Source organism: Equus quagga, chromosome 14, assembly GCF_021613505.1.
Source record: "Equus quagga isolate Etosha38 chromosome 14, UCLA_HA_Equagga_1.0, whole genome shotgun sequence".
NCBI lineage: Eukaryota > Metazoa > Chordata > Mammalia > Perissodactyla > Equidae > Equus > Equus quagga.
The window spans coordinates 73,486,771-73,513,071 of NC_060280.1; the positions used below are offsets into that span (position 1 = coordinate 73,486,771).

The window sequence follows — 26,301 nt, forward strand, 5'->3', positions numbered from 1 at the left end:
ACTCCATCCTTCTAGTTGTTCTGGCCAAAAAAGTGTGGAGTCAACCTTCACTCTTGCCTGTTTTATACAACCCATATCCAATCCTTGTTGGCTTTACCTTGAAAATATATTCAAAATACAACTAATTCTCAGTATTGCCCCACCACAACCTCATCATGTCTCACTTGAGTTATTACAATAGTCTCCTACTTGGTTTTCTTGTTTCTGTATTTGCTCCCTGTAGACTCTCTCACAGCTGGAACAGTCCTTTCAAAAAAAGTAAGATTATATCACTCTTCTGCTCAAAGTCTCCTTTGGCTATTGGTTTTACTCAGGAAAAGCTGGAGTCCTTGCAGTCTCATGCAAGGCCCTGTAGAATCTGGTCCTAGTTCCTTCTGCAGTTTTATCTCCTGCTACTTTCCTCCTTGCTCGTTCTGCTCAGCCTTAATGACCTTGTGCTTCCTTGGACCTTCTGAAGACACTTTTGCTTCAGGGCTTTTTCATTTGCTGTTGCTCTGCCTGGGGACACGTCTCTCTCAGATAATGTTTGGGTCACTTTCTTACCTCCTTCAAGTCTTTATTCAAATGTATCTTGTTAGATGGCCTCCCCTGACATTCTATTTTAAAATTCAACCCTCCTCACCACCCCCACACTCAGGTACTCCCTATCCCCTTTCTCTGCTTTACTTTTCTTCATGATATGTATATCTGTATGTCATGGTTATTTTCTCCCTTTCCCTGCTAGATCGTACACTCCACAAAAGCAGCGATTTTTGTCTGTTTTTGTTTAATGCTCTATCCCGGTTCTTACGTCTATGTCTGGCAGATAATAGGCTCACAGTAAATATTTATTAAATGAATTAACAGATTTGTCTTTAAAAAGATCCAAGTATTTCTACATGATTAGTAGCTTTACCTAATGTTTTTGATCTTTACTCAAAAGGTTTTTAGACATCATTTTACTTTGTTTTCCATTCTCTCATGAGTGTGATTTGGGACAAATAATTTAATTTCTCTGGGCTACAGTTTTCTCTTCTGTAAAATAAGAGGCTTATACTAAGTGACCTTTAGTCTCCCTTGTAGCTCTAACATTCTTTGAATTTATTAACTATGTTTTATACTTTTGACCTCACTCTCAAGTTTTCTATTTCAATTGCTCATCATGCTGAGTTGTAGACTAGTGGTAGGTTTTACATGTGGATGGTGAGATAAGGGTGGGACAAGTTCATCCTCTTCTCCTGTGACTCCAACACTGATCTTATTGTCAGAGTAGATGCAAGGTCAGAAGGTCACCGTGGAATAGGAGGGCAGAACAGGAGGATGTAGGAAAGAATGGGCATACGTCCGACAAGAGGGGCACAACCCCAGGAAAGCTCAGCTGTGCTGTTCCCCAGAAGGGAACTTTATCAACTCAGAGAATCCATGCCAAGATTTGGAACATGTGTGTAATAGAGACAATTTAAGGATTCTGGCAGTAGCAGAGGATGTTCATGTACTAGTTCTCCTGTAATAACAATCAAAAAGCTGGTGCGTGGCATGTGTTCCTAGGCAGTCCAACCTAAAAGAGCTTGCTCCAGTTGCTTTGATTTAGTAAACTCTGTGTTCTCTCCCTTGCATTGTTCCAGTATATACTTAATTGTCCAGTGAGTAATACTGCACAATTACCAGTAGTACTTACCTTACCTATTTAGCCCTTTTAAGATCAACAGGAATAAGATTGTCAACAACTCTATTGACTGCCCACTGGGTACAGAGTTAGAAACTGCTGCTTTCATATCTTCTTACCATTTAAGGTGTGATAAAGTGGGTAGCAGCTATTACTTGGCTGTGTTCATTTACTTACGTTCTGTTTTTGGAAGCAAAATATTTCCTTTAGTTTCCCTCTAAGTGTAGCGAGCATAATTTGCTTTGTGTTCCATCTTGGGCATTTTTCCATGCTTCTCGGGGAAAAAAAATTGAGAGATTGGAAATATTATAAAGGAAAATAAAAGCAAATGTTCTCCTGGCGTGCTAGGCCTATTCTGCTGAGCAAAAGACTTTGAATATGTTGACTTAGATTTTTAAAGCTCTCTTAGGGTGAAAATGAATGATGCTTCTCTGGTCTTCCTCTCAGTTTTACTGACCACTATTAGAGGGTATGCCAAGGAGAAGTCACCAAAGTGATTTTTTTTTAAGGTGGAGAATCAAGGGAAGAGAGTTTGCCGAGTTGCCAGATGGCTGTGTGTGTCATTTAAATTGCAAATTAGCATGCCTTCTTTATTGCTCAATTGGAGAGTGAGATAATGCCTATGTTTAAATCCTTCCTGGCTCAAAACTGTAGATGCCCTCATCCAACAGGTTCCACCCACCCTACCACACTGCCAAGACTGAGTTATGGCTCAGCTGGAGGAGGGACATGCCTTACCATGTTTTCCCAGGTGGGCACTGTTTTTTCTCTAAGGAGTTGAAAGCAATTGCCATAAAGCTGGTCAAGACATCTTTTTCTTTTTCTTTTTTTTTTTTGAGGAAGATTAGCCCTGAGCTAACATCTGCCGCCAATCCTCTTCTTTTTGCTGAGGAAGACTGGCCCTGCGCTAACATCCATGCCCATCTTCCTCTACTTTATATGTGGGACACCTACCACAGCATGGCTTGCCAAGCAGTGCCATGTCTGCACCCGGGATCCGAACCTGTGAACCCCAGGCCGTGGAAGCGGAACGTGCGCACTTCACTGCTGCGCCACTGGGCCAGCCCCCAAGACTTCTTTATCTGTTACCCTTTAGAACTTTATATCCTACACATAAAACTTGACTGTCATATAGCTCTGTCTTTTAGGGTAAGGGAGTCTTTTTCTACATAAGGTAACTCCTTGTTCTTACCTTATAAGTAACTTGGGTCAGGGATGGTAGATGACGGGGAACCAGAAACAGAGCTTAGACTGGGAGGGGAGACTACAGAGACATAAGGCAAGGAGCGAGACTGAGACAGATTAACAATGGAAGATCAAGGGAAAAGAGAGTTTGAAATCAAGCAGGACTGGGGCTTTAGCCAACACAATAGGAATCAGTAGTTTAGCTAGACATGGGCCTCTGAAAACTGTGGGCGTGTTTGTTGTTAGTCTATAGACTAACATTTAGTGGCTTATACGATAGAGTCTGTAGTAAGTAATAGTCAGTCTATGGTAAGATTTATATATAGTGGCTCCGGCTGGAAAATCCATGCATGAAGGAATGTCATCTGACACAGATAAGCAGTGATAGTTGGAGACTTAGTTCTAACACTCTGCTAAATATGTATTTTTCTCTCTATTACGTTTTTCTGAACCCCTTACCTACGTCTTCCTCTTGACCATTGGCAAAATGGAAATGTATAGATTAATAGTTGTTAATGGAACTTAGTTTGACTCCAGAAGTAAGATGTAATTAGATCCATACAACTACATACCTGGCCTACTGAGGCAGCAGCGGGTAGGGAATTTGTTTGGGCTGTGGTGTAGTTCTTCTATATGACATATAGGAAATAGGCTGTGATGCTCCTTTCAGGACACGTTGCTACTACAACCTGCTCTATGAAAATTTATTTGATTTCTCTCAATCAGAAGCAATTACTCCTCCTGCCCAACCATAGTATACTACTTGTAACTCTATGTAGCACATATTTTTTCTACCTTATATGGTAAGTGTTTATATATGTTAGAAGATAAAATTTACAGAAAAAGGTAAAATCGTGACACTCATACAGATATTAAAATGAAGATGTGTTAAAGACTTTTAACTCATGAGGGAAATAAGCAGATGTGATAACTGGTTCCATGAAAAAGTAAAAGGAAAAAAACACATATTTATATGGATAAAGGACTTTCGGATTGAAAGGTCAAATGGAGGCAAAACTGATCTTTTCCATAGTTATTTACGATTTGCAGGATTGTAAATTAGACCAACTCTAGGCTAAAATCAGATAACCTGGAGGGGAATCCTCTAGACAATACATAATTTTCCCCTGAAGCATAAAACTTTTTCTCCAGCCTCCCTTGTTTTGATCAAAAATAGTCTCAAAGACTATTCTTGATCACAAACTAAGGCTGGTCTCATGAGATTAGATCTGATTAGTTATATAGGTACAGCAAGAGTGTTAACTTACCATACAGCTCTTAAGGTTGCTTTGCTGGAAGTTTTCATAAGGAACTTCAGATTTGACTTTTAGACTACTTGTTAATTAACTGGACTGTATATTCATTCATAGTTGATCTGTTGTCGACCTGATTAGATGTTTTAATTTTGAGGTTTGTGTGTCTATGTCTTAAATCTCATTCGGTGCAATAAATAGATAAGGACTTGATAAAGCAACACAAGGACTGGAAAAAACTTGATGAATTTTCTCTTTTTATCTAGAGATGCCTGCACATATCCCGCTTTCTCTGGCTGAAGCTCTGTCATTATAAACTGGGAAGAACCTGTCCCATTTCTATAGTAGGAAGGAAAAAAAAAGGTTTAGAAAGAGTGCTCAGTAATAGAAATTACTGGAGCACCCTGTGGCCCATGGTGAACATTTAGGTGATATTTAATTCTGAAGAAGGGAAGACTTGGGCCTGAGAATAAGAGTTTCTTAGAAGGTAGGTCTAGGATTAGGACTTTTTCTCCCAGGACTTTCAATCTCGGAATTGATTCCTGCATCTTCTAGCCCGTCCTTTACATATTCTACAAGGAATGCCAACAGTGTGGTTGGAGCCAGGGATCTGAGGCAGAACTAAAGAGCTTTGTGAAGAAATTCTAGAGTGAAGGTATTGATGGGCCGAAGGAGATGTGAGAGAGTTTTTCGAGATCCGGAGGCTTGCCTTTGCTGCCGTAGACGTCTTGGGGTAGCAGGAATATTTCAGTCTTTATTGTGTGGCACTAGTTTGTTTATTCAGAGCTTCTTTAATTTGGCTAGTAAAACTCCTCCCTTAAAGACCTTCCAATTGTTGCCTTTGAAAAGCATCATCGTTCTTAGAGGTCACATGCTTTTGGTTTCTAAGCCCGATTTTCAATTTTCATTTGTCCAACCTGTTCTCCCTGTTTTACTCCTCTTGCTTTACAGTGTTACAGTAAAAATGTATTCCCAACTGTAGACAAAGGAGAGCAGCAGTTTAAGGCAGGGAGGCATGCCCACGGTCACCTCAAGTGCTGAGAAGGAATCTGATTCTGCATATGAAGTGGCCCTTGGGGAGACCATCATTGTGTGATTCAGGCATGCCTGTTCTCCTCTATAAGCTTAAATTTCCTTATCTGAGCCATGGGGAGGAGTATTATCTCTTAGCCATCCAGTGGTGCAGAGGAAGATGTTATCTTAGATAAGAGCAGAGTTGGGATAACTCAAAATCTGTACTAGTGAGGGCGAGTTAGATGTTAACTTGAGACTAACATGAACAGCTGACCATGCATATTCTCAAAAGAAAAGATTTATATTTAAAAGGTAAATTCCTGCCATCCCCTGTTTCTAGAGTTAGCAAACTGAGAACTACTAGAGGGAACTTAAAAGTTGACAAAGAGTTGCTTTTTTTCATTTTTTACAAAACTTTTTGTAAAATAATTATAGATATACAGGAAGTTGCAAGAATAGTTCAGATAGGTCCTGTATACTCTTCAGCCCATTTTCCCCAGTGGTAACATTATCGAACTATAGTATAATATCAAAACCAGAAAGTGGCCATTGGTACAATATGTATGTATATTTCTATGTGTGCCATTTCTATATGTGTTCATTCATGTAAACACCACCACAATCAAGATACAAAGTTATCCATCACCACAAAGCTCTCCCTCCTGTTCCTCCTATAGAGTCACACCTGCACCCCTCACCACCACCACCACCACCCCTCATCCCCGGCCGCCACTAATCTGTTTTCCATCTCTATAATTTTGTCATTTCAAGAATGTTATAGAATCATACATTACGTGGCCTTTTGAGATTGATTTTTTTTCACTCAGCATACGTGCCCTTCAGACTCATCCAAATTGTTATGTGTATCAATAGTTTGTTCCTTTTTATTGCTGAGTAGCATTCAATGGTATGAATGTACCACAATTTGTTTAACTATTAGCTTATGGAGGGACATTTTGGTTGTTTCTGTTTTTTCACTATCACAGATAAAGCTGCTTTGGACATTTGTATACAGGTTTGTATGGTCAGAAATTTTCATTTATCTGGGGTAAATGCCCAAGAGTGCAACTAATGGGTTGTATGGTAAATGTATGTTTAGTTTTTTAAGAAAATGACAGCATGTAATTGGATCGTAGTTTTAATCCTCTCTGCCAGGTGGGCGGTAGAAATCCAGGTTTCCTATTTGGCCTTCGTTGATACTCCTGGGGGATGGGGAAGGGCACCATTACTGCTTGGGTTGTGGGAGTTCTGGTTCCCTACTGGGCCTCCACTGACTCTATTCTGCAGGGGACGGGGAGGTGCCTCCTTACTGCTCCCTCGTTGAGCTCCACTGACACCATGGTGGTAGGGGCGGGTGCTCATTACCACTGGAAGGTGGTGGAAGTCCTGGCTTCCCACTTGGAGTTCTCTGACACCCCCCTGACGCTGGGGCTTGGGGGACACCTCATTACAGCCATGTGCAAGGGAAAGTCGAGGCTTCCCACTTTGCCTTTGCTGATAGGAGTGGGGTGGAGTGGCAGTGTCTCCTGCGGTGTTTGGTTGGAGTAGGGTGGTTTTTTCTAGGCTACCCTTTTCTTGATCCTGTAGCTAGATATGGCCAGCTTTTCTTGGCATTTTTTTTTTCTTTTCTTTTTGTCTGGGCTGTTGGTGCTTCTAGATTGCTGGCTTCTCCAGCACCTACTCAGACAGATGAAGCAAAAAGCAAACCCAGACAAATCACTGCTCTGTCTTTCCTCAGATCTTGAGGTTCCTAGCTAATTTTCCTTCTTCTCTCCACTTTTTCAGAGTTTTCTTATGTTGCTGTATGTATAATACCCAGGGTTTTTAGTACTTAGCAAAAAGAATAGTGAGAAGTGCATTTATTCCATTTTGGTCCAGTAGCAGAAGTCTGATACAGGGCTTTTAAAGGGCTGTTTCCCCTTCTAAGAATGTAAATCTGATCATGTCTCAACCCTTCTTAAAAGCCTCCTTGTCATAATATCCAACTGTCCAAATGATAAAATTCCAACCCCTTCACATTGACTTTTAGGCTCTTCACTGTCTCACCACAAGTAATAACAGTCATATCTTCTACAACTCCTCACCATGCACATGTATTCTCCAGCTGTACAGAATTTCTAATGCACCGTTTCTTAAATAAACATGCTTTTTCCTGCCTTGTTTTGCACACGCCAGTGCACATGCACTTTGCTTGGTTCTACCTTTCTCTTCTCTACTTGGCATGCACTTAGCTGTACTTCACATCTGCTGCTTACATTACCTACTGTGAAGTCTTTCAAGACTCTCCCACAGTTATTTGATCCCTTCTCAGTGCCTCCATAGTAATATGAACATACCTCTATGAGTTATTTCTTGATTGAGTTGATCTCTTCTACTAGAGCTCTTTGAGGTGGAATTACGTCTCCATACATCTCTGTCCCATTCAACTGTAAATTCTTTGGGGTTAGGGCTGTGTCTGTCTTATTCATCATTGTGTCCTCACACATAGCATTGTGCTTGGTACATAATTGACACAACATTTATTAAATGAATAAATGAATTGTTACTTTCAGATATTAGAGCAAGCAAAAATTGTCCTCAGCTTGTGTGACTACGCTACCTGAGGCTGCCTCTCTTTTATCATTACCATATATTCCTTTTTGGTTTTCCACTGGAACAAAGTGACTTTGGGAGATTATAATAATTTAAGTACTTCCCCAGTCTGCTTCTCCCTTCCTGAGGACTGCCTGCTTTCAGTTTGTCCTCATATGTACCTGCTGTCACCACTGGTTGACCATTTGAGAGCAGGTCTTCCCTGTTATATGGTTGATGGTGGTCTCCAAAGCCCATTCTTCAGGCCATTCTGAACTATCAGTCCAGACTGGAATAGACTGAAGGCCCTACTTATCACTACTTATATCAAGGCTAGGACTTTCTTTGCCAAGCCCTTCCAGAACATTGTCTTTTATTGAGAAACAAAATCCTTTTGGATACATGGTCATCTTGCTTATCTAACTTTTGACTATTGGCTGGAAGGAATTTAATAGCAACTCTTCTTAGTGAGATTTCAGCATCTGACATATTTGAGATAATAAGAGCTTCTCTCTTTTTTTTTTTTTTTGAGGAAGATTAGCCCTGAGCTAATATCTGCTGCCAATCCTCCTCTTTTTGCTGAGGAAGACTGGCCCTGAGCTAACATCCGTACCCATCTTCCTCTACTTTATATGTAGGATGCCTGCCACAGCGTGGTTCGATAAGCGGTATGTAGGTCCGCACCTGGGATCCAAACCGGCAAACCCCAGGCCACTGATGCAGAACGTGCAAACTTAACTGCTGCGCCATTGGGCTGGCCCGAAGAGCTTCTCATTTTTAGGACACTTTACTCAACCCATACACGCATCCTTGTCAACCCCAAATTATTCAACATGTGTTATCATGATGCTTACAACAACTCAGTGAATGAAGTTGTACATGCACACACATACACAGATACCCACATACATACACATTCACACACACACACACACACACACACAGGATATTAAGGACTTTGCAGGTCAAACCCATTCTGTTATACTCATTGATACTTTTTAAGGACTCTGATCCGTTGAGCGCTATATTTTGTTCTCATTTATAATAACCATTGGTTTCTATCAGTTGTAGTCAATAGCTGATCCTAATACTGTGTATAAGCTCATGCACATATAGTAATTGCTCCACTTACCAAACCTACTCAATATGGCGAGGCGCTTTTTATATGCATAATTTTTAATTCTTACAGCCACTCTGCAAGGTAGATGTTATCCACATTTACAAATGAGGGAACTAAGTTCAGAGAAGTAGTAGCTCTGAGCCAGGATTGGCTCTGCCTCAAAGCTCCTGTTCTTTTCACTACACCACTTGGCCTCTCAATAAAATGGCCTAATTTGAAATCGAATCTTTAAAAGGTTGAATAATCTCTATTTTTCGTAATATCCCAACTCCTACCCCATTAATCAAGGGTCTGGGTATTGATTCTATCACAGAAATATATGCTATTTTCTATTTGGTAAGACAGAAGTGGGAGGAAGGAGATATGTTTAAAGAACAATGCTTGTGTGTGTGTGATGAAATTTTGGGGTTCTGTTACCTAATGGCTTATTCTCATGGCACTTGTTCTCATAGACTTTCTCAAGCATTCAGGTCCCTGGATCCCTTTGAAAAAACCAGGGAGGACACTTGTTGCTTTATCAAAAAGGGCCTAAGCAGATAACTGGCTACCCAAAAGCCCTCTGGATGGTCACTGAAACTTGCTAGCAGTAGGAACAGATATTTGATGGGCAAAAAGGCCATTAACTGCCAGCTGTTGTCTTACAACTGTCTGGTACTAAACCGTAGTAAGTATTTTTGACAAATTATAGAGCTATCCACAGTAAGAAATGAGGATCTTTTCCTTTAGTCTCTGATTCAGTGCTCATCCCTGCCCTCCTTATTTCCTTCAGATACTACTGTCCACACCCTGCAGGGTTTGAGGAGATAGTGTGTAAGGGGTGCCAGACAACAGGAAGGTGAGTCAAGAGTGGAAAGCTTGTGTAGGTGAGTGAAAGAAATATCTGAGACATAACATCCCTCCCAAGCAGCAGGAAGCAAAGAGATTGTCTTGCTCACTCACAGGAGCAAGTAAGGAACATTGGTAGGAGTGTTCCAGCTGCCGTCCTGGACCCTGAACAGGGACATATGGCTGGAATTCACAGGAAGTAACTGGGATAAGGCAAAGACTGTCTTAGGACTGGCCCCGCTCTCAGCTACTTGCTGGCACTCCATGCACAATAGCCACACCACCGTGAGGGTGTGTCTCTAAGAGTTCCAGCCCCAGACAAACATGGTTCCCTGAGAGGCACAAACACAGTGCCTCCAGAGGGACATTTAAAATGAGCAGTAATGAGCCTTATTCCTTGGCTCCTCTCTGAAATGGAAAGATAGATGTTCCACACTATTGAAGTCTGGATAGCACCTTGGGGGCCCTGGAGATGGAGCCCTGGAGCCCTTCTGTTCTTCTGGTGACGTCCACGTGCTCTTCCCATGTAGCATGAAGTAACTTCAGCTGTTTCCTTGGCTCATTTGTATTCCAACTTTATCCTTCCCTTAAATCTCTTAGAAACAAGTAGCTGTCTTCCTAGGGATACCAGCTCATTATTCTAGTTTGTTTTCCATCCTTTAACCTGCCTTCTTTCAGGCTGAATGTCTGTTGGGTGTTACCGACCCCAGAGCTGGTCTCCCATACATTATGGGACAGCAGGTGTCTCCTGGGATTGTCCCAGGCAAACCAGGACGTACAGTCACCCTTCACAGATGGACAATGCCCACCTCAGTGACTTGTAAGAATGAAATGAATGTACACCTAGGCCTAGTGTGTAGTATAATTAAGGATTAAGTTAGCTGCTGTTAGCTACGCTCTTCCTTTGCTGTTTCACTTCTCTGTACCTTACATAATCTAGTATTGGCTCCTGCCTTCTATCCCTTTCTTCTTTCCTCTCTGTCCCTTCATCTCCTGTCCTCTACTTGTTGCTGTCTTCATTTCTGCCACTAGACCCCTGCCCTTGATGGTCTGGCGTCAACAGAGGGTTTTACAACTCTGCTTAGCCTCTTTTTGCTTGATTCCAGGGCTAGTAGCCGTCGAGCCCTTTATTCTGGGTCCTAACCTGTTTGGTGGAGTTGTTCCACTTCCCTGACTTTGCACTTAGGGCCTGGGCACTCGTAGGAATTAGGGGCAGGCTGGGGTTAAAGCTGAAACCCATTTGCACAGACATATTTTATGTTCTATTAACAACTTTATTCCCCAGGAGAATGTGTCCCTCTCCACCCCTCTTTAGTTCACCCTTGGGTTTATATCCAAAGATCTCACAATATCTTCTTTTTATGGGTAGAAACATACCCTGGCAATCTTCACGCAAGAGGCCTGAAGAGCACTATTAAGAGCCCAGAATTCTGTGCCCCAGACTGGCCCCTCACTGCTGCTTGGCTGCTTGCCTCCAGAAGGCAGAGCAGGAATGGCTGCAACACTCTTAACCCCCGGGAGTAAATGGGGAGGCGGGTCTCTCTGTGGAAGGCGAGCGGTAGGGTCCTGTCTGACCCCACACATCGTTTGGAATCCGAGCGGGACAGCAAGCCCCTGTGGGGGCCTGGGAGGTATGTTTGAGCCCAGTTGCAACTCCCTGAGAAACCTCCTGCGCTCCGAGGGGGCGCCTGCACTCACATCAGCGTAACGTGAGGGACCTCTGGGTGTCAGTTCTAGCCCTCCAGCGTGCCTCAGTTTCCCGGTCTGCGTCGGGGGCCACTACTTCTCAGGACCGAAAAGCGCAGCAGGAACAGCTTCGGGCAGACGGAACGACACCTAAAGCTGATACGTCTGGGATCGCAGCTTTCGGTTCCTCTGCGGGAAGTGAGCCTGAACGAGCAGGGCAGAAGGAGGAGCCCCCAGAATCTCTAAGGGCCATCAGTCCGTAGCCGGGAGGCAAAGCACGACAAGACTCAGATGTCGGCGGACCTGTCCGGAGGATGGGCGGTCGGTTTGCGCTCGGCCCGACCCCGAGGGCGGTCAGGTGCAAGGGGGCGGGGGCTCCCCGCCTCGGGCTGCGGAGCCAGGGCGGGCCGGCCGGCGGGGCATTTAAACCACGCTGACTGCCCACTTGGGACACGCGCCCGGCTCTGCGCCCTCCTGCGTCCACCCTCTGCGCTGCGGGTCCCTGCTGGGCAAGATGCGATCTTCCTTGGCTCCGGGTGTCTGGTTCCTCCGCGCCTTCTCCAGGGACAGCTGGTGAGCAGGGCTGCAGGAGGGAGGCGCCGGCCGGGCCACCGGGGGGAAGGGAGTGCCGGGTGATGAGGGACAGCCGCTCTCGGGGCACTCGGCAGGACTGCCCTGCGCGCTTCGGGGATTCTGGCAGGGTCTGATCCCGGTCGCCTTCAGCGGCGCCAGCCAGAAACGTGGATGACACATCCTCCCTAACTCCGCGTTCCCCTCACCCCCATCCCGACCCCGGACTCCTCTGTGGGGGCCTGCTGGGGAGTCGCCATCGGTTCCGTTTGCCATCCTCACCTCCAAACACACATACGTCCAGGTGTAGACCTTCAGAACCCCTCACTTTCGCTTCATTGAGCACCTGGGGGAACCTGGACTTGCAGGCTAGGCAACCGAGGCGCGGGGGGTGGGGGGAGTTGTTGAAAAAGTGGCCATCGGACTTGTTGAGTGTCCCTTTTGGCCTCTTTTAGCCCTTGGATAACACACAGGCCAGAACTCAGTGGTCCTGGGAGCTTGTGGGGGAGGGAGTGTTTCCAGGCCCTGAGAGACCTGCCTGGGGAGAGCATAATCTCAGGTCAGAACTGCCGCTGCTCCTCATCTGGTGGTCACCCCAACACTGGATGAGCTTTCCTCCTGACCAAGGGAGGCCTGGGGAGGCTGCACCATATTGAGATGTGGTACTGTGGAGAGGTTTTAGCCCACTCTCTCAGAGGCCACACACTGGAGCAGTTTGCTTGGTCTGCACAGCATTTTTTAAAAATATTGTGTTAGTTGCTGTCACTTACAAATTATAAAATTTTACATAAATGGCTAGAGTCCTGGCTTCTCTTGATAAACAGGCAGTGTAGCAATACCAGGCCTAAATTCCCAAATTATATTAATAGGAGTTGAGGAGTCCCTATTAGATAGGACAGGTGTTCTTAAGATGTCCAACTTATTCTAGTTTTAAAATGGGAAATCCTACTTCCGCACCATCTTCACTACTGGGCGAATCCAGATGGTTGGTCACCCTAGACACTTTCCAGTTGGTGACAGTCTTCATCTCTTCCAGCTTTTTTCACTCATTTAGATTACTTCCTTGATCCTTTTTGAGTTTGGGACTGTTAGAAGATATTTTTCAGAAAAAGACAAAATCATGACTCTCATAAGGGATATAAAAATGAATATGTGTTGAAGATTTTGTTTTACTTATAATGAGGGAGCCAGAAGATGTTATATAATCGGTTCAAAAGAAAAGTCAGGGATGGGGGGGAATGGGGAGTTAGTGTTTAATGGGTAGAGAGTTTCACTTTGGGGTAATGAAAAAGTTCTGGAGATGGATGGTGGTGATGGTTGCACCACAGTGTGAATGTACTTAATGCCACTGAGCTGGACACGTGAAAATGGTTAAAATGGAGCCAGCCCTGATGGCCTAGTGGTTCAAGTTTGGTGCGATCATCTTTGGTGGCCTGGATTTGGTTCCTGGGCGTGGAACCACACGACTTGTCTGTCAGTAGCCATGCTGTGGCAGCTCACGTAGAAGAACCAGAAGGACCTACAACTGTACACAACTATGTCCTGGGGCTTTGGGTGAAAAAAAGGAAGAAAAAAGGAGGAAGATTGGCAACAGATGTTAGCTTAGGGTGAATCTTCCAAAAAATAAAAAGGTTAAAATGGTAAATTTTATGTTATGTATATTTTACTACAATTGAAAAAAAAAAAAGAAAGAAAATCCAAAGAACATAGCCATTTATAAATTAGGAATATTGAGGCAAAATTGGTTTTTCCACAGGTTGGGAGGGAAGACTATTGAAACTCTATCAGTTCATACACATATTTTGCATGACTTCTTGGTTACCTAGGACTTCAAGGAACTGAAAAATAACTCAAGGTCAATGAAGGACTCCAGTCAGCCAGCCTGGATGGGTGTTCTCTAGACAATGAAGTTTTCCAGTGAAACACAATTTTTTTTTTCCCTACAATCTTCCCTGCTTTGATCAAAAATAATCTCTAAGAAAGATTATTCTTGATCACAAAATAAGGTTGGTCTCATTAGTTCTGATCTGATTGTTTATATAAGTGCAGGGAGAGTGTTAATTCACAATATAAGCCTTGTTAAGTTTGCTTTGCTGGAAATTTTCATTAGGAATCTTGATTGGACTTTTTAAGCCTATTATTATTTACTTTTCTGAGTTTAAGAAGCCAAGCCAACAGTCTTCACTAGGTTTTACCTACTGTACCTATAAATTTGGGCAAATTCCTCTCTTCTTGAGGTCCCCAAAATACCCTACAGTCCCTGGGCTTGCCAGGGCATGAGTTTCCTCATTCACCTGTAAGGGAACACAGTAAGCCCATTTTCTTTGGAGGGTTTTATTAGTATTGTCTCCATACGGTCAACCTTAGTTCCTTAAAAGGGGCCGGTTTTATCTGTTTAAATGAGCATCATTGTCAAATGCAATATTCCAGGCAAGGCCTTGGTTGCATAGTCAAATTTTCTAATTATGTCCTGGTAAAAAAAAGAGGACAGATTCTTATTGAACTTTTGCAAATAATCATATTGCTGTGAAAAGCAAAAAGACTCAACAAGTTTCTCAATTCTCAGGGGTCAGGTAGGGAGAATAAGATATTTACAAATGTTTCATTTTGCTTTACAAAAACAGGCCTACTAAATTATTATAGGTTACAGATAAAGAGAAAAGGCTTCCTTCTATATCCAGAAAATAGAACACTGTAACAACATAAACAATATTCCAAACATCCCTTATCAGTTCATGTAGTCCCCTGTGGTTAATTCTTGTTCTGGTGAATCTTGAGTTAACAACCTCATAAACCTGTCAGCTTCTAGGCTAGAGAGTTCTGGAAATCCTGACTCAGTCCACTGGTATGTCTTTAAAAATGTCTAAGTGATGCCATCAGAAGCCTGTACCCAAGAGTAGGTGCCTGGTACAGTGCTTTTCTGAGACAGTTCTTGATTGTTAAAGATAAAACCTTTGGCCTACAGCTGATTGCAGAGCGTTAAGGAAGCATCAGAGAAAAACAGAAAGTATTTAAAGGTGACAGACCTAAAGAGGCATGGATTAATTTATTATGGATAATTTTCAAAAGTGAATGATCTGATGAGAATTCATGAGAAGAATAATGCAGCTGACAAGGAAATTGGTTGTTCCTGAACTGTGCAAAACAAAATAAATCCAATCCAAAAAAAAAAAAAATCCAGACAATGTCTAAACATAGTAAGACTAATTTCAAAGAAGATAGTGAACATTACATCTGATTTATAAAAATGGGTGAACATGTTTTTTTATTAAGATTATGATAGTTAACAACCTTGTGAAATTTCAGTTGTACATCATTATTAGTCATGTTGTACGTACACCACTTCACCCCTAGCACCCTACCCCCACACCCCCTTTCCCCTGGTAACCACCGATCAGTTCTCTTTGTCTATATGTTAACTACCACCTATGAGTGGAGTCATACAGAGTTCATCTTTCTCTGTCTGGCTTATTTCACTCAACATAATACCCTCAAGGTCTATTCATGTTGTTATGAATGGGACGACTTTGTCCTTTTTTATGGCTGAGTAGTATTCCATTGTGTATATATACCATATCTTCTTTATCCAATCCTCAGTTGCTGGGCACTTAGGTTGGTCCCATGACTTGGCTATTGTGAATAATGCTGCGATGAACATAGGGGTGCATGGGACTTTTGGAATTGCTGATTTCAGGTTCTTAGGATAGATACCCAGTAGTGGGATGGCTGGCTCTTAAGGTATTTCTATTTTTAACTTTTTGAGGAATCTCCATACTGTTTTCCACAGTGGCTGCACCAGTTTGCATTCCCACCAACAGTGTATGAGGTGAACATGTTTTTATAAAGGAAAAAATTTTGTGATATATCAACGTCCTGAAACGTGATTTACATAATATACCAAGGATATACCAAGAATATCAACTAAAGAGATTGAGTAGGTCTGTATGTTACATTGATATAATATTTGATACTAAAGGAACCACAACCTCTTTTTGAAAATTATATGAATAAAATTAAAACTGAGTCAGCTTTGACAAAACTTTAACACACTTAATTGCTTCTTTTCAGACATTATTTGCATGTACTATAATCCAAGGCAAATCAAATTCCCTTTCTGCAAACCTTATACAAATTTGTCCATTTAGGTTTTGTCCTTCATTGTCCTCTGTCTTAGTCTGGAACAACCAGTCATTTTACTTTAGGATAAAACTTCTCTTTTTTCTTCTTAATAAACAAAAATACGTCTCATGTGTATACAAAGTCGTACCTCTCTGCCACTATTGTTCCCAATAGAATCTCATTCGTAGATATTAATTATGCCCTTTAACCAAAGTAACTTGTATTTCAGAGAAAATTGGGGGCAGGGAGGGTAGATAATTGTAAATAACCTGTTCTACACAAGCATTTTAGAAGAGCTCACAAATCACATAACACAGCTTTCTACATCCACAAACAGCATTTACACACTTCTGAAAGTGTGAATCCAACTACTCTGTTCTCCAGCATCTCCCATGTTTCCGACAGATCCAGATTGAAATCCTTTCCCCACTGTGTGCCTTGTGTAGTTAACTTCTCTAAGCCTCAGTTTCCTATCAGTAAAAGTCAGGTGGGCTCTTGAGGATAAATGTGATGTGTGAATATTCTTGACCTCTCGTGGCTGATGGAGGGCACTCAATAAGTGTCCTTTTACTTCTTTCTTGGTGAGTGTAGATTTGGACTCCTATCAAACCCTAAATGCTGATGTACTTGCTACTGTAAGTACATTATGTCGAACTCTGAGGCCTATAAGGATGATTCAAACATTGCTCTACCTTCTCAGAACTAAGAATCAAGCTGGAGAGAAGGTGTGTACTCTTATTATCAAACTTACTGCTTCTCCGTGTCCCCAAGGAGGGCATTTAAGCAGAAGTGAAGAAAGCAGACCTAGCTAGACCCTCCTAGAGTAGGATGCTGGGGGGCGGACTGACCCTGAGCTTTGGATCCTTGTCTGTAACGTGAGGATCCCGGTGATGCCTGCCTCGTACAATTGTTGTGAGGATTAAATGAGGTCCAGCGTGAAAGGTACTTAGAGTGGTGCCAGGCTTGTATTAAGCTCTGACTAAACATTAATTATTGACCATAATTCTACTTACTTTTCCTACCACTTTGTGCCAGGCATTGTTTATTTGTCGTTCACTGCAAGGTGATTATTTGTTTCCCCCCTAACAGATTGGGTACAATGACGCAAGAGAAGTTATGTGTCCATTATCCAGTGTCACATAGCTAGTAAATGACTGAACTGCAGTTTGAATCCAGGTTAGTCTGACTCCCAAGCCTGTGCTCTTTCTGCCCTCCTCCTGATGAGAGTGTGGGAGGGAGAAAGATCCTATGAGCATTTGGCCTTAGTCAAATCACCCATCTCTCTAAGGCTCCAGGTCCTTGTCTATAAAATGGAGGTAACGGTGTTCCTATATCACAGTGTTTTGGTGAAATTAAATGAGAAGATACCTAAAGTGCTTAGCCCAGTGCCTAGCAGACAGTTAGTACTTGCTAATTGCTAGGTGCTTGTGAGTTTTTGTGGAGGGAGTGATTTATCCTCAGGAGGAAAAGGCAGCATTTGACTTCGTGGATCTGGAGGCATTCAGAGCAGAGGTCACAGAGCCAGCAAAGGTAGAGAAGTGAAGCCATAGCCTGTCTCTTCAGGACTGGTAACATGTGGCTGCAGCTGGCAGGAGCATGGGGTGCCGAAGGTGCAGTCCCTGCAGATGGGGCTGAGAGGCAGGTGGCATGAGGTATGCAAGCAAAAGTCCGAGACCCTGAGGAGATTCTGCCCAGGAAGATACTACTGCCCCTCCTTCTCCTCTCCTGTCAGACCTTCTGTGTCAGGATGGGCTGGATAGCTTGTTAGCAGCCTTTCAGAGTCCTCCTTACCCCTGGGCCTGGCCAGTGCCCTGCCTCCTGTGCCAGCATCTGCATGAGCATGTCTGGGGGCAGCTTGCAACATGGGCATCTTGCCAGAGAGATGACTGTGGCTGGTGCTTATGGGGCTGGGCCCATTTCCTGGGGCCCTGTGAAGAAGAACAGCTCAGAACATGGAGAAGAGAAGCCTGTGGGAGGAGGAACCAGCTGGATGAGCTGCTGGATGAGCAGGAATGGGGGGGAGGATGGGCATTGGACAGGCAGGAAAGCAGGAGCTATGAACTCCCACAACTGCTCTTTTTCTCCACACCCTGATCTTCCCAGTGAGCTGCAAAGGCCAAGGCTGGCTGGTGGCTGCAGCTAGGATGAATGGCTCTACCCTCTGAGTGTGCTGAGGGCTCACATTGCCAGATCCATTATATCTCATTTAATCCTGACAGCAATCTTGTGTGGCAGGAGTTTATCTTACTTAAAAGAAGATCAAACTGAGGCTCAGAGAGGTTAAACAACTTGCCCAAGGTCACAATAAGTAGCAGAACCAGAAATTAAGACTCAGCCTCTTTTGGTCTAGGTCTAACGTTCTTTTCCCTATTCTCCCATGGCCTTAGATAAGTTGCTCCAGATGCTGCCAAAGCAGTTTTTTCCTGCCTTATTTTCCTGGTAACTACAAAGAGGTGTTTGGTAAAGGCAGCAGAAAGGGCTCCTTAAAAAGAGCTATGGTGGTGAGAGGCTGCTCTGAGGAGGAATGAGATCCTGGAGGAGAACCTGGAGGGCTAAACCCATTATCCTTGCCCCCACCCCCCTCCACACTAAGAGTCAGGGCTGGTCTGCCAGAACATGTGACTCTGCAGCACTCCCCTCCCCCACCCACTCGTGATTGCTGTCTTCTGCCCCAGCTGCCTTCTGCTTCCTCTTCCACCCTGCTGTTTCCTCTTTCCCTCCTTACAAAGCAGACTTGTGTGTGCCTCCCTGGCTTTGAGTGAGGCTATCTGACTCAGACCCCATGGACTGGTCTAGAAGGCAAGGGTTTTGGAATGGTCTATATGGTTGGCCAAGGCCTTATTTCTTCCATTCAAGCTGTACCAACTGAGTGTTGAGGTCAGAGTTGAGCTGTTCCAAAGTGACAACAGAATTGAGGACAGACACAGGGGTAGTGTCCCTGAAGCCCATGACTCCCCCGATCTGATTTCCCTGAGTTGATGTGTGATGTGGGGACTCTGGGGGAGCTGCTCTCCTTTTGGCCCCTGGCTCATGCCTCATCCCCTGGATCCTTCATGCTCAGGAGGAGGGGTGGACGAGGGTGAGGCATGGGGCTAGGCCTCTAGAGAATCCTGAGAGGAAGGCCATCATCTTACCTCCCTGGGCAGGACCATAGCTCTGCCATCATCAACACATTTCCATCTGTGCTGTTTGCATAGCCTTTCTTCAGAAGAAAGACCAACTTAATATCTGTTGACCACCTCTTCCAAAACCTACCAACTCTCGCACTCTTTCAGTTATTCCAGTTGTCTAAACAAAACCTCATGCTGTAGCTTAAAGCCATGTCTTTTCATTCTGTCTGAGTACTCAGGGTGCCCCTACTCAGCTTCCTTCTCAAAGCAAAACAATCTATCCTATATTTTCCTCTTTCCTAAAAAAGATCATTATTTTATCCACTCATTTATTATATAAAGTCCTGGGCAACTTGTAGCTACTACCCAATGGCTCCCTTCTCTGGGAAGGACTTGGGGTCCCCTGAGCAAGTACTCAAGTCCCAGGTGGAGGAAAGGTAACAAGTAGATGATTCCTTGGGCTAGCTTTCTGGCCCAAGAAGGCTTGGTGCCCTCCGTCCTCAGAGGCCTTCCCAGACTTTGCCTGTCCCTGTCCCGTCTTGTACACTGAAGGCCTAGCTCAGGGCTCTGCTCTGTGGTGTTGGTTCCAGGCTGGCCTTTTCCCTACCAGGATGTCTCCCAGTGCCAGTGGATTTGGCAGTCAGTAGGTGCCTGTCAGGTGGCACTGTCACCATTAGTCTGGTTCTTATTGTTCCCAACCCTCTATCCTTTTCGGATCTCCTGAGTCCCAGAACAGACATATCCAAGGACAGGCCACCAAGTCCATTTGCTCAGGGCAAGTGCCAAGATCACCTGCAGCCACAGCCAGCCCAGCCTGTTACGTGGCCACCTGAGCAGACTTAGACATCTACTAGCAGCCCCTGATTGAAGCAGGTGGTGGTGGGGATTGGTCGATGAGAGAGATTAAGTCCCCACTGACCTTACATGGGGGTAAGGACAGTCAACAACATGGTTGCAAAGCAAGGAAGCAGGATACAGGGATGGGGGGATTACGGGGTAGCCACTGGGGAAAGAGGATCTCTTTCCAGCATCTCCTAAGGTCAGCGTCCCTTTGCTGTGCTGTTTTTTGTTGTACTGTTGGTGCTAGTAGGTCCATTAGGGTTTTTGTTTGTTTGTTTTTTTATCTGTTGGGGCTTTGGGACACATTGTTCCTTGTGGTACCTCGGAAGCATTCCTAGTGCAAAGTCTTAACAAGATCGATAAAGCTATTTTCGTACTCTTTTAATAACTGGACTGTCAGATAGTAATTAAGAGATAGCTAGTTCACCTCTCTATCTGACTTGGTTACTCAGTAACTGATGTCAGGTAGGGGGAAGTGGGACTCTAAGAAGTGCCACTTCTTGTTAGCAAAGATTTATAGGGTCATAGGGCAGCCAGCCCCACCTGGAGCAGTCTAGGGGCCTTGCCCGCACGGTCCTTGGTCCTTGGCCTGCTTGCCAGCCTGGCCCAGCACCTGGACTGCCATCCCTCCCCCTTCACAGCCACCCTGGGGCTAGTGATGCAAGGCCCAGCTGTGTATATTTTTCCACCTGCTCCCTTTCTCGGGCCTCTTGATTCTGAAGGATGGCTTGTGAGAAGGGAAGTGAAACCTTCGGGTTCTACACACTGCAGGAGCACGTCAGCTGTCTTTCCTGTGAGTTACTGCTAGTTTGTCAGCCTTGACCACAGTTTAGCCTAGCCCTTAATTTGACAAATGTCACCCATCCCCTTTGAACTATGGCACCTTAGCCTTTTTCTTAGAACAGCTGCCAGAGAGGAATGGAAAGAGGATTGGACTAAGAGAAGGCCTGGCTCCTGGGCTGATCTGCCCGACTAGCTATTGGACTTTGAGTTCATCTCTCCATCTCTCTGGAGTCCAGGCAGGAAATCCCAGAGAAGGCTAGTGCCAGGCCCAGCATCACATAGCACACTTGAGGACCTCCTGCCCACCCCGGGAATCATGACTCACTTGCTATCTTGGGTGTCATGTTTTCTACTGGAGGTTGGGGTCAGAGCTGGGAGAAAGGTCAAATCAGGCCCCTGGCGGAGGGCAGGCTAGAATCTCACAGGTTAGGATATCAGTGTGATCCTCTGCTGATCCTCCCTGTCTGCTCCTGAGGGAGCATGTGGGCAGGTCACAGGAGGCCAAGGCTCTGCTCTGTCCCATTGTAGGCTCCTCTATCTGCACTGGAACCTACCTCAGGCAAGGTGAGGGCACTAGTAGCTTTAGGGGATCTTTGTGTCCATCTAGCCCAGGTATGGGTAGACTGGGGAAGTAGGGAAGAGGGAGCTGTGCTTGCCTCCAAGTCCCTACCTGCCCCATGAATCCAGCACCTGGAACCCCCACCACCCGGAGGAGTTTGGTGCCAACACATAGAGCAGCATGGGCAGCCTCTGCCCCCTCCAGCTAGCTGCTCTTCTTCATCTAAAAATCTGAAATAATACTAGCTGCCATTTTTAAGTCCCCACGGGGTGTCGGGGACACGTAAGACCTGTTCTATGCATCCTCCATTAACTTATCACTAGCCCTCTGAGAATGGTGATGTACTATTCAGATAAGCAAACAGGTTTAAGGAATGAAGCCAGGTTTTGCCTGATTCCTAAGTTCTTGCTCTTTTATCATATAGACATCAACTCCCTGAGATGCAGCACCCACGGGCTCCTTATGGTGTTGCTGTGTGCCCGTGGAGTGGCTGGCAGAATGGAAAAGGCAGAGGGAACTGGCCCTGCCTTCTGTGAGGAAGACTATCTTGGGCTTCCCAAAATAATCAACAGGGCAGAGCCCTGGGTCTTCGCCTGGCTTAGCTTGGGTTGTGCCCAGAAATCTCTGACCTAGAAAATCCCAACCCCCTTCAATGACTTCCCATCACCCTCTAGAGAAAATCTAAACTTCACAACTTGGCACCTAAGGCCCTACATGACCTGTTCCCTGCTTCCTTCCCAGCCACTCTCCTTCTATGCTTGGCTCAGCCCCACCTTCTATATATCCTGAACTGTGTAGAATTCCCCAAACAGGTAGTTTATTTCATGCCTCTATGCTTTTGCATATGCAGTTCCCTCTTCCCGGCACATGCTCCCTGCCCCAGCCCTGGTTGACCTGGCCACTTCCCACTTGTTTTTGAAGATTCCAGTAAAGCCTTACTTCTAGGAATCCTTTTTTGACACTGCTGCCATCCCAGCTGAGCTCAGTGTCCCTCCTTTTTGCTTCCATGTCATGCAGGGCTGCCCTCTGTTATAATACTGTCACACCAATTCTGTTTGTCTCCCCACTGACCTGTGAGCCTCTGGAGGGCAGAGATCTCTCTTACAACTTCTCTTGCTTATTGCTGGATCCCTAGCACAGAGCCTGACACATGGTAGGGACGTGGGCGGATGTAGATAGGAGAGCAGTCTTGTTTCTGCCGCAGAGAATCAGGATGTCAGAAAGGGGCATGAATGTGTCTGCTGTTCTGTCACAGCTCCTCCTACCCATGGTTGAGAGGGAGAGGACTCCAGATGAAGCAGATAAGGAGACCACCTGTGACCACAGGCAGGAGAAAGTCAAGGGAGAGTGGTCTGAGGTCCCTCCTAGGTGGGCGGGTCCTGGTGCTTGGGGTTGAAGCAGTGTGGTGGTGGGGAGTTGGGTGTGGGAGGAGAAGGGTGGCTGGCAGCCAAGCTATACCTTTGGGCACCTCATTGACTCTGACCAGCTCCTAAGAGGGCTCAGCATGTCTACTGAGTTGCAGCCTGGCTTCCCAGGCAACACCAGCCGCCATGGGTGGCAAGAGCCTCACTGCCACACCTGTTATGGGAGAAGAGTCAGAGCTAGGGACTCAGGGATCTTTCATACCCAGAGTGGATCTGATTTGTCACCATGGTCAGTGCCTGCATCCATGTGGCAGCCTAGAGAGGCTCAGCTGAGCCCTAACGGTCTTAAAAGTGGTACAGCAGGGACCTAGGGACTAGGGTGAGAGTAATATTGTGTTCAACTGTCTTTGAGATAGATGTGGTTGGTGTTGTCATCCATGTGCACATGATGAGGAAACCAGAGGCAAAAAAGGTTTAGCAACTTGCATTTGATTACACAGTAAATTAGAGGCATCACTCAAAGCTTTCAGCTTTTTCCCAGGCAGGGCACTGGATTGGTGTCATCTGTAGGGCTGTGGTTTTCTTCCATTCATTGCTCTTTGAAGAAGGCCAACTGGGCACCCTCTCCAAATTCAGAGAATCTCTCCCAGATTCTAGAAGTCCCTGAACTAGGAGTCCATGAGCCATATGCCAATTGGAAGGACCCTAATTTGCTTCCACTACGCTTGCTGAGGTCAATCACTGGGACAGTCACTTGGAGTAATCCTAGATTCCCTGGAGAACCTCTGTGATCCACCCACGCACCTCCAGGAACTGATAGCCAGAGAGGCTGGGTTGTAGAGGAGCGTGAAATCCAGACTAAATACTTGGAACTCTCTTCTTAATGGAATGGAGAGCCACTGGAAAATGTTAAGCCAGGTAATGGAGGGGGAGCATGTGTACCTTCATTCTTTTAAAAAGATACCCTGTTGGGCAGTGGAGAGCATGGAGACTGAGAGCCCAGCTAGAAAGGGGTGAAGTGAGAAGGCGCCTGGGACCCCAACCTAAATTCGGGCTCTGCTGAAATACCCCTTTATTTCACAAATGGTAGCCTTCATGACATGTTCAGGGGAAGTGAGTTTGGGGTTTGGAGGCAGATCCCTAGAGAAGGCAGAGTGAGCCTCCAGTGTCCTGTTTCTTGGGTTCTTGGAGTTGAGGGATGGAAAGGGCTTCGGAGCCCTTCCTACCCTTCTTCCCCACCCTTCTCCATGAGATCTTTAATCACCCAAGGCGCTGGGCCTTCCCTAATGCCTGCCCTTTCTCTTGAGCTGGGGGTCCATTATGAAGTCTATTTTCCATGTACTGGCTCCTGGCTGCTGACCCGGCTCAGCTGATGCTCTGCTGGGGAAGCAGACAGTGACTCAGGAGGACATTGAGGCCCTTCCCTAGAGCCTCAGCAGAAGGAGAAGGGCTGGGTGTACACTGGAAACTTTAGTGGTGCCTGGCTCAACTGTTCTTTCCATCCCAGACCAGTGCATGGGATGAGAAATGGGGGCCTAGGAGAGGGCACATGTGATGTGTGAGCCACAGATGGAAAGAATGATCTTTCTGTCTAGTGGATGGCCTAGACTGGGAGTAGGAGGAGGACCTGCATTCTGTCACCAGCTTTCCCACTGTTGCCACATTTGCAACTATGGTCTGGGCTCTGCTCTAGCTGGGCCGCAGCAGGTGTTATTTCTGCTGTGTTCTTGGCTTTCCTGGAGTATTGACTTCACTTTATTTCTTATTATTATTATTATTTTAGATTTTTTAGTTTTTCCTTTTTCTCCCCAAAGCCCCCCGGTACATAGTTGTGTATTTTTAGTTGTGGGTCCTTCTAGTTGTGGCATGTGGGATGCCGCCTCAGTGTGGCCTGACAAGCCGTGCCATGTCCGTGCCCAGGATCTAAACTGGTAAAACTGGGCTGCTGAAGCGGAGCGCACAAACTTAACAACTCGGCCACAGGGCTGGCCCCTTGACTTCACTTTAAAGTCACATCCTCCTCCTACTTCTCCCTCCCTTCTGCTCCCAACATTTCTGATATTTTAAAAATGATTCTCTTGGGGCTGGCCCCGTGGCCGAGTGGTTAAGTTCGCGCGCTCCGCTACAGGCGGCCCAGTGTTTCGTTGGTTCGAATCCTGGGCGCGGACATGGCACTGCTCATCAAACCACGCTGAGGCAGCGTCCCACATGCCACAACTAGAAGGACCCACAACGAATACACAACTATGTACCGGAGGGCTTTGGGGAGAAAAAGGAAAAAATAAAATCTTTAAAAAAAAAAAAAAATGATTCTCCCTCCCTGCCCCCATCTCTCTCACACCCCCATACATGGAGGCACCCTGACCTCAGTGAGGCCCAAGAGAAGTAGAGGTGACAGGAGATGGCAAGAACAGGAGGAGGTACTCTGGTGTTGTCTAGGGTGCTGGTACTGAGCCAGCTCTGTTAGAAAGCCTCAGGAGTTGGGACCAGGGAGATAGGGCCCCCTGAGAACCCTGGCCTCTGGGCATCTGTTCCTACCCTCCCCTCGGCCTCTGCCCCAAGGAACTTGTGTCTGGAGAGGAGCCTGAAGTTAGAGAGTTAGTGGTGCTGAGGCCCTGGGGCTGCCAGAGTGGACACAGGTGGGATACTGAGTCTGAGCTTCCTGCTAACCCAGATGCCTGCCTTTTCCTGCAGGTTCCGAGGCTTCATCCTGCTGCTCACCTTCTTCATTTATACATGTTATCATATGTCCAGGAAGCCCATCAGTGTTGTCAAGGTGAGGCTGGCCTGGCAGTAAGAAAGAATGCAGGAGATGCTGGGCCCCAGCAGAAACACACTTCAATAGAATTGTCTGGAGCTCGGCCCATAACCATCCTTATTCCCTTGCCTGGTCACCGAGCCTGCTCCTTCACCTGGCTGACTCCCACTTTCAGCAGCTCTTTTTCCTGGGAAGTTTCCCTAGGTGCTCCTTTTGAGTTTACTCACCAAGACAGTGGTGTTGGCGGCTGTGAGTGGAACAAGAGAGCAGAGACCAGGATCTATGGGTTCTACTCGTAGACTTCCCCTTGCCCTTACCCAAGGTTCTGATGCAGCCACTTGTCCCTGTAGTCAGTTCCTAGAGGAGGAGACGCCACAGGAAGGAACAAGGAGACAGCAGTGCTGATGTGGATGGGGAGGGAAGTTACTTGCTCCTCTCTGGGCTGAGTGGGCTCTGGGGCCATGACGTGACTCCTGACCTGTGCATCCCATTGCTGCTCCAGAGCCGTCTGCACCAGAACTGCTCAGAGCTGATCCACCCCATCAACGACACCCACAGTCTCAATGACACCACGTGGTGCAGCTGGGCTCCATTTGGTAAGAATGTGGCAAGTTGCTCTTCCCTGTCCCTCACTAGCCCCTACCCAGGAAGGGGTTGTCTGAGGCCAGAAAGGGCTTCTTGCAGGGGCAGTCAAGCAGCCAGCTTTCTGTTTCTCCTGTCTGCTTTCAGACCAGAACAACTACAAGGAGTTACTGGGGGCCGTGGACAATGCCTTCCTTGTGGCCTATGCCATCGGCATGTTTATCAGGTAAGAGAGATTAGAGCCTGCGACGTCCAGAGCAGTATTGTTCCAAGCTGCCCCCTCCCCTTGACTAACCTGGGGGCAGCCAGGTTGAAGG

The 26,301-nt window shown here is 45.7% G+C and overlaps 1 protein-coding gene across 4 annotated transcripts in view; it reads left to right on the top strand.

Moving 5' to 3' along the window:
- LOC124252362 (coiled-coil domain-containing protein 15-like) overlaps positions 1-26,301 on the top strand; it is a 108,829-nt gene that overhangs the window by 71,066 nt on the left and 11,462 nt on the right. For all 4 annotated transcript variants that reach the window (XM_046685747.1, XM_046685748.1, XM_046685751.1 and 1 more), the window contains 3 exons: positions 25,339-25,420; positions 25,905-25,998; positions 26,132-26,210. In XM_046685747.1, the coding sequence (XP_046541703.1) occupies positions 25,339-25,420; positions 25,905-25,998; positions 26,132-26,210 (255 nt within the window). The remainder of the gene's footprint in view (positions 1-25,338; positions 25,421-25,904; positions 25,999-26,131; positions 26,211-26,301) is intronic.